At 44.9% G+C, this 12,607-nt stretch overlaps 1 protein-coding gene across 1 annotated transcript in view; it reads left to right on the forward strand.

The window, feature by feature from the left end:
- The window catches only part of Hibch (3-hydroxyisobutyryl-CoA hydrolase), a 52,927-nt gene that overhangs the window by 29,361 nt on the left and 10,959 nt on the right, over nucleotides 1–12,607 (forward strand). Inside the window, exons 6-7 of the mRNA XM_050177465.3 lie at nucleotides 4,064–4,142; nucleotides 5,998–6,143. Coding sequence (XP_050033422.1) covers nucleotides 4,064–4,142; nucleotides 5,998–6,143 — 225 coding nt within the window. The remainder of the gene's footprint in view (nucleotides 1–4,063; nucleotides 4,143–5,997; nucleotides 6,144–12,607) is intronic.

Below are 12,607 nucleotides of genomic sequence, written 5' to 3' on the forward strand. Positions count from 1 at the left end.
GTGCATTGTGATGTGCTCATGAGCGTTTAAAGTAGGTTACTATCACATTGTCGTTCAGTGGTGGGAGACCTACGTACACGGAACCTCACTTGCACAGTCCCATTTCGTATGATTTCCTGGCACCTATGTTCCCAGTCGTGTACACAGGAAGTGACACAGTACATTTATGCTTCCTTTCTTTACTGGTTGATACGTTTTCGAAAACAACAGTTTTTCGGACCTAACGTTCAGTACACCTAAACTGTGATCATATGATACATTCTCCAACCACTAGAACCCACAAGAACAAGAAAAAGCGTGAAGCACGAGTGACAGAGAGCAGTAGGTGCCTGCCATGGAAGCTTTCCCACAGCATTCGCTCGCCCGTGTCGTGGGAAAATGCCGGCACGCATGTCGCATTCACAGCTATCTTGTCCAACCCTATTGCGATAAACGTCTTTATCTATCTGTATTGCAGCACGCATGGCATGGTGTCATTGGAAGCTTGCCGCACACTTGTAATTCGCAATAATTCAAATGCGCCGCCGTTGTATGCTGCAGATGGCACAAAGCGGGTGTCACATTTTGCTCTGGTGGCATTGTATTTCGGCGTCGCCCATCAGCTCGATTTCATTTTGGTATCTCGTCACCGTCTTAAAACACTATGCAATAGGAAAACAGTGCATGTCTTGGGCCACTCAAGCTCCACCAGCTTGGCACGCATATCGGCGTCCCTTGCTGCAATGATTTGCACAATGCTTTGCTTTACGTAGATGTCAATTACAGCCGAGTATGCTAAATATGTTTGTGACCTCAAGTCATACGTTTTCCCAGTTAGTATGTTTAGCCTCACATTTTTTCCTATAATGTATGAACAAAGTCCTACTTTGACTATCCAAATGATGCACTTCCTAGCTAAGTGATTGGCTTTTGATCACACTGGTGCATACCAGTGGCAAAGCCAGAAATTTCGACTGGGGGAGGGGGGGGGGTGGTGGCTCATGTTGCAGCTTGGCCTCCACCTCATAAAATTTGTTCAGGAATCAAATACATGAATAATAACTGCATTGTCATTGCCAAAGATGCTGCAAACGAATTTTTGAACGCTGCGCAAGACAAGTGAAATAATATTTTTTCGTAGAAGAGTACACTCATTTGTCCCAAAAATTGTGCCCGAAATAACCGATATCAATGCTTCCACGTTTTTTGCATATTTTGCAAGTAAAGAAAATATCACACGATCGTTAAAACTGTATCAGTTCGAAACCGGCAAAACAGTGCATGCCGCTGATATGAAAAATTTAAAGGCCGTGAAATGAACAATTTGAGGACAAATATTTTTAAAAAACTTTGTCATTCAAGACCCTTGTTTACATTTTCATACATATGCAACGGCTAGGGAAAAATCTCAATGACACTGTCCTTTGTTCCTATGTATTGCGCAGGAGCAGCTGTCACCGGTCGTGTATTGTAATTGCGCTGAAATTATAGTCACAAAGAGAGCACATACAAAAGGCAGGAGTTCTGCAAAATATACGACAGCGAGTCAAATTAAAATCAGCCGATGCAAATATATGACAAACGAGGTACTTTATTTAAAGGTCTCCATGAGCATTGAGACATTTGTCCCGCTGACTAAGGGGTCGCGCGACTCCCATTTTATGAACATCCTTGAGTTGCTGCTTCAAAAAATCTGTTACTCACTCTTTCACGTCATCGTCCGACACAAGTCTGGTTCCACTGAACTGTTTTTTCAGCTGCCCCAAAATGTGGAAGTCACAAGGTGACAGGTCTGGGCTGTATGGCAGATGTTGCAGCGTTTCCCACTTGAACTTTTAACAACATCAAAGACGTGGTGAGGGGCATTGTCATTGAGCAAAATGACCCCATTCATACATTTTTCACCTCGTTTATTCTTGATTGTGACACATAGCCGATCCAGCGTTTTGCAATATCCAAAACGATCGATAGTTACTCCAAGTTTAGCAAATTCGATCAGTAATGGCCCCTGGCGGCCGAAAAAAAAATCAACACCTTTCCGGCAGAAATAGAGGCCCTTGCTTTCTTTGGGGATAGTGAATTCAAATGTTTCTACTGTAAGCATTGCCGTCATTTTTCAGGCTCGTAATAGTGGCACCATGATTTGCGCCGGGTGACAACTGCAGACAAGAAGTCATCACCTTCATTGTGATACCGGATGAGACAAGTCACGGCAGCACCGAACCTCTCCATCTTCTGGTGGTGGTTCAAAATGTTGGGCATCCATTGTGCACACTAGAGCCGATAACTGAGACATTCATGAATTATGATGTGAACCGAACCGTGGCTGATGTTCACGTGCTCTGCCAGTTCATTGATGCGTATCCTCCGTTTTTGTCTAATCAGCTCATCAACCTTTGTAATTGTGTTGGGGGTGATTGCATGGTGGCTTTGCCCCGGTCTTGAATCGTCTTTGTAACTTTCACGTCCTTCTTTGAACCGTTTGCTCCAACGCTTCACGGTGGCCAATGAAATGCAATGTTCAGCGTACACGGCAGCCATATGGTGACTAATTTCTCTTTGGCAAACGCCTTCAGCTGTCAAAAACCTCACGAGACTATGCTGTTCAACTTTTATAGCGTCCATTATGTCACGCAACCATGTTCAACCCAGTGTATGGGAGCATTAAAGAACATTTATCCTTGCATCTGCATGTCACTTTTGCAAATGAGAGATGCCTGTGTGCTATGCGCATGCCTCGCAGATAATGAACCGAACCATTATTGCGCAGGTTGGGTTGGCTCACTTTCATTTGACTCGCCCTCGTACAATAGAAATGGAAGATACAATGCAATATACGAATGCAAAGATACGGTTTGATAAAGGTAAAAAAAGTGTCACTGGAAACAAAGTTCTATGCATGTATACACAAAACCTCGCAACAAGATATTTAAGTATACGTATAAGTTTCCAATAAATCAACATATTGAAAAAAAAGTCACTATATAATGCGTCAAGCAAGGCAAACAAACATGTTAGGCGATGACAGATTCACAGATCACAGAATCCGAAGGCGTCGCCCCACCCTTCACTCCCCCTGACGTATCACCTGCGACGGAAGGCAGCGCACTTCCGCCCCGCTTTTCTCCCTTGAGCCAGCATCATTGGCTCACCCATACCACTCCTGCCCCCCTCCCCCCCTACGCTTTCATCCGCGCATGCAGCATGAGGCACGCGGTCACGATGTTATCGCCCTTGGACGTTATACGGAACATGAGGGCGACGGCGATGGCAGGAATGTGCCTGGATTGTCCATATAATTGCTATCGTAATAATATAATAAGAGTATCTGGCAACTGAAGCATCCCGTGGCCTATTACTTTCTGCAAAAGAAGAAGTAACGAAATCGAACTTTCACCATGCGGCAATTCGCTGCACCGCAATGTCTTTTTTCTTTTGTGATGCCGGAGCACTGAAATAATAAACGCAAAGAAAAGCACATTGGCCACAATCTAATGCCTACTTTGGGCACCTAATGTGGCTACCGAACAAATATAGAAAAAAACGTGAGACGCTTGGTCCACAGAGAACGATACGCATATTGCTCAGTATCCTACACTATCCTACGCAAAAAGTGCTTCAATGCATTCAGCAGAAACGGGGTTATTGGCAGTCAAACACTCCCTTCACAGGGCTCCTGCTCCTTCTTCAGTGCCTTGTACTGCGAAGGCTTTGGAGGGGCAGTGCAGTATTATATTACGAAATAACTCATCCAGAAAAGCTTGAGGAGCAGGCTTCTGTTGAAAACAGAGCATTTGAGAAAAAGTTGACTCTGCAACCCACTTGCGAGCACCATGCACTGTGCACGGGCTGCAAAACTTGGCTGACATGTTCACAGCAGCGTATGCTATGCGCAGACTGTCTTTTCGCCAAGCCCGAGGGGCGGTTCAGGATCCCTTTAAACAGATCAAAAAAGCCTTTGGTTCGACACTATGTTGCTGTGTAGGCTCAACCTTGCAATGCTACTTCTTTTTTTTAAGTTTAGGTGCTGTGGCATGAGTGACCAGCTGTGGGTTCTAATGTCCCAACATATCTCGTCTTGCAGGGTGTAGGACTCTCGGTTCACGGCAGTTTTCGTGTAGCCACAGAGAGAACGGTTTTTGCTATGCCAGAGACAGCAATTGGTGAGTGCTTGCCATTTTACTGGTTCTAGCCAGGGGATGTGTTCTCGAAAGATCACTTTTGGAAGAAGATCACAAGATTTTGCAAGATTTGGCACTGGATGCATGTGCGCAAGGGCTGAGCAAATGCGAGAAAGAAGCTCTCGCTGGCTCTTGTGGGCCGAGTCTCACAAAACCTTGCGAAAGTGAAGCTATCACCAAAAGTGATTGCCCGAGAATACTGCCATAGTTCTACATGAATGTTTCTCGGTTCTAGAAAGTAGTATGCAGTGGTGAGCAACACGCATTGGCTAGTGCAGCCCTCACCTCAGAGTTCCGTTGATGACTCACGTTTTCTAGAAACCAAGTTCTCCAGTCAATAAGCCCAGTGAAAGCACTCCATCTAAATGTGTATGCTCAGTTATCGAATTAATTTTTATGGGGTGATAAACCAATTTATTTCCATTAACCATTAATGTACTTACATGCATGACTTTCAACTAACTGGTGGAGTGGGCTTTTAATATAGTCGAACTTTGTTATAACAAAGTCACAATCAACATCAAAATATCTTGATTATGTTCAAGATTCATTACAAGCATATATTCATTACACAGTGATGCCAGCGAGACATGTTTTATATTTACTTTGTTATATACCAGTAATTTGTTCTATCCATGTTTATTACATCGAGGTTAGGCTATCTCTTCCACTATCTTGTACAAAGACTGTATTCTGGGCTTCCTCAAACCCAATAATAGGAATCCATTCCTCTGTAAACCTGCTGCAGTTGATTAAACAAGAGAAGGTTGTCAGGTGCCTGCACAAAGCGCTCATTAATGTTTTTATGAGCAGTGTCATTATACATAGGCTTACTGCTACAAGACATCATAAAATTAGCTCTGTGTCATTACATCGTAACACTGGTTTTGGTATCTTCAGACCAATTGTAGGTGTCACATCAAATATCTTAGAAGTGTCTTTAGAAAACAGCATTTATACTAAGTGTTACCCTTTTGTGTGGGGGAAGCATGTGGTAGACTTTACACAAATTGGAAAGTGTGTGCTAGTATATTCCTTTAAAGGGACTGACAGCCAATTTTCATGCTACCCATTTTTCTTAGTGCACTAGAAAGCTTACCGGTCAGAATGTCGAATCATGAAGTGCTAATGCGGATAACATTGTAGAACATTTGTTATCAGAATTTTTTAATCTGTAGTGAAGATGTAGTCATTCACTGGAAGCATGCTGGAAACTCCGCGTGATAGTTGAGTGCGATAGCGATTACATGCCAGCACTAGTGGAAGGCAGACAAGTGTGGTCATAGCTGTAACAAAGTATGAGTTTGTTTATCAAGTCGATGTTCCTGCAATTCATGTTTTCTGAATTGTTAAATTATTTCTGCGATAATAGCTACGTGTTTTCGTGGTTTCCTGTCCAACTGCTTTGGTACTCAACCAGTCAAAACCAGTCCAATCATATGAAAAATTAAACAGCGCCTTTACACGTGATACGGAGTTCAGCGTGTTGCCATAGCCATGCGTGTCTCTAATAATATACCAACTGCAATTTTAAGCAATAATAATGTTGTACTTAATAACAGCTGACTTATGTACAGTAATCTCGTAGAATACCTCTGAAGTACCAAGATTTCACCGCCATGTCTCGCCACTTACTGGTTCTTGAGACTTTCTTTGCCAATTCAAACTTATAATTCCTACTTAAATCGCAAATAGCATGCTGGATTCTATCACTATAAATCATGGTCATTTTATTCCTATCAATGTCTCGCAACACATTCTGGCCAGTTGTCAGTCCCTTCAGGGTGTTGCCGTGACATCCTTCAGCTGTCATGTCCCGCAACACTTTCTCACACAGGTTTTTTCCCGGATGTTGGAGGCAGCTATGTGTTGCCGCGGCTACCGGGAAAGCTGGGCCTCTACCTGGGCTTGACTGGACAGCGAATGACCGGCTGGGACGTCCTCAAGGGCCGCATCGCCACACACTTTTCCTCGTCCCAGAGGGTGAGGGAGCGCTCCTCTTTTAATGATATCATTTGCTGGGGGCAGAACACAGACTGGGAGCAGTTTACCGCAACGGCTGTGGCATTCTGCTGTACAGGACGAGGTCCTGGGTTCAATTCCCAGCTGCCACAGATGCCTTTCGATAAGACAGAAATCCAAAAACACTCGTGTACTTAAACTTATGTGCATGCTAAACCCTTCCATGCCATGCTATTATTCTGAAATCTGACAAAAAATACCCACTTCTTTACTGCGGAATACTTCGAGAAAAAAAACAATGCAGACAATATTTTTAGTATTTAATAACAAAATTTCAACTGATTCGTTGCAAAAATTGACCCAAAACTATAGAAGGAAATGAAAAAAACAAAATTGAATGCATTGCCGACGAGATAATAAAAATTTCCAGACAATGTCGTCGACGAGCAGATATCAGCATTGGCTGTTTTTACCAGAAACACATGGACGAACTGATCTCGTCCTTGGCATGAAAAGGGTTAAAGAACTCCAGCTAGTAAAAATCAATCCAATGTCCTCGATAATTAACAGTGCAACTTCCGAACATTGAACCCCCCCTCCCCCTATTTTTCAAAGTTTAGTTTTTCACAACAGCAACATACTCATGTGCCACTTGTACAGCAAGTAATTATCTTTCTTGCAAAGAGAACGAAGATCATGAGCTCAGCAGACGATGGCAAAACCATTATCGCTGGCTAAGCTGCCCTGCTATCTGATGCAGCAAGTCTCTGTGTACATCCTTCTCACAGCAAAGGCCAGCGGAACAGATTCAAAATTTTGATTTTTTTAGTGAGCTGTGTTGCATCCATGCCTGTACTGGAAAGCACTTTCGAGATGGGGAACAAGGTCGACTGGTTCATATGCAATCTCTCTCGGTCTCATGTCCACAATATTTTTCAAATTTTAAAGCTCACAGGTTGGCAGCTATGAGAGTGTAGGAACACAACACCGCATTCATTGTGTCACACTTCCAGTAGGTGTGCAAGTGGCAGATCCGGCAGTCTCGAAGAAAAAACTTGCAGATTATCCTATAGCACAGGCAACCTCCTGGGTTCCTGCTCAGGAAGTAGTATCAAGTCGCATAGTTATTAGTGCATTACTACTTTTGTGGCTGGGTAGTGTAACTCTCGACTTTTCCAGGACTGTGATTTTTCATGACTCTGTGGGATTCTGATGTGTTTATCTGCACCGTACTCTCTGCACCCTTGATCACCCCTCGAGAGCCTGTTTTCCTCTGCAGCTGCATTCAGTGGCGATCTAGAAAAGACCACCCACCACACTGAGGTGGACCTCTGTGGCTCTTAACCCTTTCTATGTCACATAATTTTCTTTATTTCTGACCAAAAATGAGCATATTCTTTTGCTGCAATGAATCGATTACAAAGAAGTTAAGCAATATTTCAGTGCAAATTATTGCAAATATTAACCATCTATTGCAAAAGTGAAGCTCAAAGGAACCGTGAAATGATTTTGATGATTTTGTACAAACGTATTGAATCATTAGGGTTGACCCTTCTGAACCTTGATGCATTTAAGTGTTCCGTATAAAGCACATAATTTATTATAAGGTTTCAAAAATGTGCATTGCTACCGATCGCAGCACGCTGCTCCCCTGAGTTTTCATCCGCCCCAACTAAGTAACCTGAGATGACCGTATGACGCCAGTAGGGTGAGCTATCCAATTGGTTGCTCAGGATGTGTCATCGATAATTTTTTCCAATTTTATGGTGAACAAATGTTGTTCGTAATAGTTATAAAGTTAATTTGTTTCCATAAAAGGAACGTAACTGAAAAAGAATGCACGAGGACAACTTATCACTACACTCGAGCACTTCTGGCACCCAGCAAGTGTCGTCTCCTTGTGTCACAACGTGCTGTGTGTTGATGCGAGCTGCGTGGTCTGCGTTGGTCTCAATCTGCCTTTCTGCATGCACCATGGTTCACCTTTGCATTATGGGCTGCAATTGCAGCGAACGGCAACATGTCAACCTGTGAGATTGTCCCTCTTCAAGGCAAACATTCAAATGGAGGGGCTGCAGCGCTGGTTGTCGGTGTCTGATCGGCACCAGCATCTACGCATTTGCAGCTGTCTCTTCACGACAAAAGATTACTGTATACCAAAGGTGTTTTGCATGTCCAGTATTCCAGTACACGCAAGTGCAAGCAGACTGTGCGTGGGCGTTTTATGGGATGAGCAGAGACGCAAATGGGAACAGCCGGGACGGTGCAGCCACCTGGTGGCACAGAGCTCTACCATACACTGAACTAATATAGCAGTAACCAAGTGTATTCTACTTTGCTGACAATATTTTTTGGCATCAGCGTAATCGTGAACACGTTTTTCAAGATTTCTAAAATGTGTTACGCTTGGTTCCAGCAATATTACCCCTTTGCTTGGCTGGTTAACCTCTGCACCACAATGTGGCTGGACCGGGCAGACCGATCAGGCCACTTACATATGTCTACGCTGAAGCTCCTTCATCACTGCAATAGCAGTATGGAGGGCCTTTAGTTTATGTCTCCACCTATCCGTCAAAACTATCCGTATCAGCTCGCCTGTGGTTACCGGCACTGCGACGGAATGCTCACAATACGCGCTGCTTCGATAGATCTCGCTTGAGATTGACTGCCAGGTGGGCGGTGGACAGGTTGGAGAGGCTTCGCGCACGGTCTCCAAGACAACCGGAAGTAGACAACTGATCCCGTGTCGATGCAGAGCCAGTGAAGGCGGTGCTTAGCCCCGATCACTCAGCAAACGAGTTGGAGAAAAATGCATAGCCATGGAGCAAGGTAACTTGTAATCATCCGTAGCTCTTTTAATATGAAACACTTCACACAAATTGTGCTACTGTATTGTGGATTTACTGTAGCTGTACCCTGCTTGTCTACAAAATTTGTCTGAACTATTACAGGCACCCTTTAAAGAGACAATAAACACAAATATCTAGTCAACCTGGACTGTTAAAATGCCATTCCATAAACTTCGCAGTGCTTGTTGCATGCCAAGAAAAGACTTAATTTAAGAGGAAATCACATCTAAAGAGACTGCATACAATTAGCTTAATTTACATATCTCTCCCCCCCCCCCCGAGTCTGGGAGTGGTGACGTTGCATATGCCATCCCCACCCCTTGCTGCTGTCAGGGAGTAAAACGGTGCCCGGCAGATTGCGCTACGGTTTTTTGCACAAAACAGAAGCCTACGACCATGGAGAAACTGAGACAAGACAGAGCGTTGGATTCGCCACTCCAGATGCTTTTGTTCAAGTGACCTGGACCGTTCAGGCATCCCATGACATCACATGTTGTGAAGCCATCAAAGCCAGCACAGCACTACGCAATAACGAAATTACTGAAACACAAAAGCGCAGGGGACGCAGAGTCTAGCAAAAACGAAACCTTTCGACCACCTGCATCATTGTCAAGGGTAACATTAATGAGTTCTTTTTTCTAAATATCAAATACAACTGGACAAGTAGCATTTTCTTTCATCTCATAATGCAGTGCAATTATCTTTTTATTACGAGAGGTTGAGTGCTAGTGGCAGAATGAAAATAGGAGTGCCTATGTCATTAGGCTAGTACTTAAATGTGCCGTGTGGGTCACAAATGCCATCCTGCATTCACCTCGATTTTTCGATTACTCAGACATTGTTCAGTATAATATTGACTCCTTAGGCGTTTTCAAGCATTACTCAAGCATTACTCAAGTATCACTTTAAACTTGACTTAGTATTGCCTTTTTTGTCCCATTAACAGCAGTATACAAACATTTTTAAAAACAGCCCAATGTATTGTCACATAGTAGTGGCAGTGAAAACAGCAGCAAAACTGGGAATGACGAAACTAGCATTTTATTGGGCAAACTTGTGCCCTCAGAAACAGGCTACACTTAAAGGGATAGTGAATAAAAAATTTGTCCCTGAGATTTCTGTCTCCAGTGATAGCTGTCGCACTGAGAGCGACCAAAACAACACTCTTTCTGAGGAGAAGTGAGCGAAAAGTAATTATTTTAGTGAATATTTCTCAAATCACAGCACCTACCGGCCTCCTCCGAAAGCTCTGGCACAACCGGATATCACGTCACGCTTACCCACCTCGAGGCCCATTGCGAGCGATCGTCCACACTGAGCGCGCGAAGGGGCGAGTTGGGGCGAGTTGACGTTTGCAGCAACGCGCTTTCTTTGTTCGACCGTCCTATTCATACCGCTTCCTCGTGTGAGCTGTACGAAAACCTCGTCTTTCATCTCGTGCATTCGTGGTTTGATGTGTGGAGCAGCCGTGTCAACGCCGCAAAATGCCGAGGGTCTGCTGTGCGCATGTGAACACGGCAGGCAGCGGCAGTCTTTTTCTCGCGTACTTGTTCACGCTGTAGTTTTGCGCACAGGTGCCGTTTGACCGTAATTTGTCGTTTGTACGACGTTCTGAGCCAGATGTTTGGCCAATTCTGCCAGAATGAATCGAAATCCGCATAGTCTGAAGCGACGGCTGACGAAAAAAAATTCGCCGACATGAGACTGGTGGCGCCATCTCGTGTGCACCAAGGGAAGGAGTGCTCGGCTGCGATGAAACAACGGGACGCTGAAACCGCTTCGCATGTACTCGTTCACTCCGTGAATAACAAGACGTTCCCTGCTTACAGAGGCGCATTTCAGTCACTGCACATGCCTGGCTTCAATCCTCACCCGTTGCTTCATCGCATCTATTCTCAAAACAGCTACTTGCGCGCATCAAGCATCTGCCGCACGAGAGTCGGCAGCCGACTGTTATGCTCACGCCGCCGGCCACACCTGCTCCGATGGCGTAGGTACAGGGAGGTCTACACGCGTCAATATTTTCAACGATTTCTACGTTTTTTTTTTTGTACAGTGTGTACTCACGGCACCTGTATTGTGCATTGGTGGCTTTCATGTTTTACGCGCTAGCAGCTACCCATCCAAGCGGGCGGAGCAAGCCGCTTTGCGCAGAACGCAGAGTAAATTCCTTACGTCGCCTGACATTGCATAGCCTGAGGCATAAGCGTCCTCGCTCTGTTGAACCAAACATGGCAAAGAGTTTGCGTGAGTGAATCACGCTGGGCGCACCGCCACGGATGCAACACTGTCAATGAGGCGTGCGCCTCTCGTCTCGCTAATTCATTCGTGACAGGTGCGAGCTTGCGATCCGAGCCGCAGGAACCGCGTTTATATCTGGTTTCCACCTATGATGCCGCCCCTGATCTATCGAGGCGAACGCGTGTACATGGAATGCACAGTGTAAACACCACTTTGCTGGTCCAGACTCTCTCGGCACCGCGGAGGGGGACTGCTGCGGCGGGTCGTCGTCAATTTCGCTTGACGACGCGGACGGATCGTAGGCATACGCCTTTATCGTTCGTTGTCTTTCAGTAGGCCGCTCATCCAAGTCGGAGTCATAAGTTCCGCTCATGCTATCGCTCTCACTAGAACTTTGCATTTTGCACTGCGCAGCACGAGGAAAACAAAACTGCACAGCCGGACAGCTCGCTCCGCGGCTGCTGAGGGTAGGTGTGACGTCAGATCCGCCGGCTTGTTGTCGGGAGCGCTTTGCGAGTGACGCGGTGGCCGCTCATGGAGAGTCAAAAATAAAGCCATCCGCTCAAAAGTAACCTGAATAATGACTATATACTATAGTAATCGTGTCTTAGGAATGCAATTGTGGGGCTTTCTCTATATTCTTCGATTTTTATTCTGTATCCCTTTAAGAATGGCGACAGCGGCGAATCAGCGATCGGCAAAAATCTGATCTGGCGGTCAAGTGCATTGGCTTTTATACACAAGTCATCAAAGGTTCCGGAGTAATTGGTGGTACCCGCGTGCCTTCCAGAAAGTTCTACACAATTTGCGTCGCACATGCAATCAGATTACACAAGCTTCGGTGACGACAGAACCATCGATAACATTCAAGAAACTTCTAATACATGCGGGCGCGTCCTGCGCAGCGTGATGACATCCGTTAGACGGTGAAAAGCGCTCCCCCATAAAAGATAAGGCCACGTGTCAGTATTGTCAATGTACAAATAAAAATTGAAAATAAAAATAAAAATATTGTTGAAGAGCTGCGCTCATCCTTGGCCGTTTTTACCAAAAACACATAGATGAGCCCAGCCCATCTATGGGACGGAAGGGTTTAAATTTCGGGTGTGCGAATACTTGAATACAATATTGCCGAATCAAATCGAATCGAACAGTGAACTTTTGAATCGTTTGATTTTTGATTGGAATATCTGCTATTGGAACATTGTATATATTCGGTGTAGAGACCTGCAGAGTGCCACATGTTGCGTGCGGCTCGGAGCTTCTCGTGCTTGATGCCGCCCAAGTGAGTGTTTCACTTTGTTTTCACCGCAACAGGAGCACCGAGCACACCACAAAGGTTAGCAGAATTTGTCCCTGCGAGTGCCTCCCGACGTCGGCCCGATTAGTGGATAA

The sequence above is a fragment of the Dermacentor andersoni genome, chromosome 5, assembly GCF_023375885.2.
Source record: "Dermacentor andersoni chromosome 5, qqDerAnde1_hic_scaffold, whole genome shotgun sequence".
NCBI lineage: Eukaryota > Metazoa > Arthropoda > Arachnida > Ixodida > Ixodidae > Dermacentor > Dermacentor andersoni.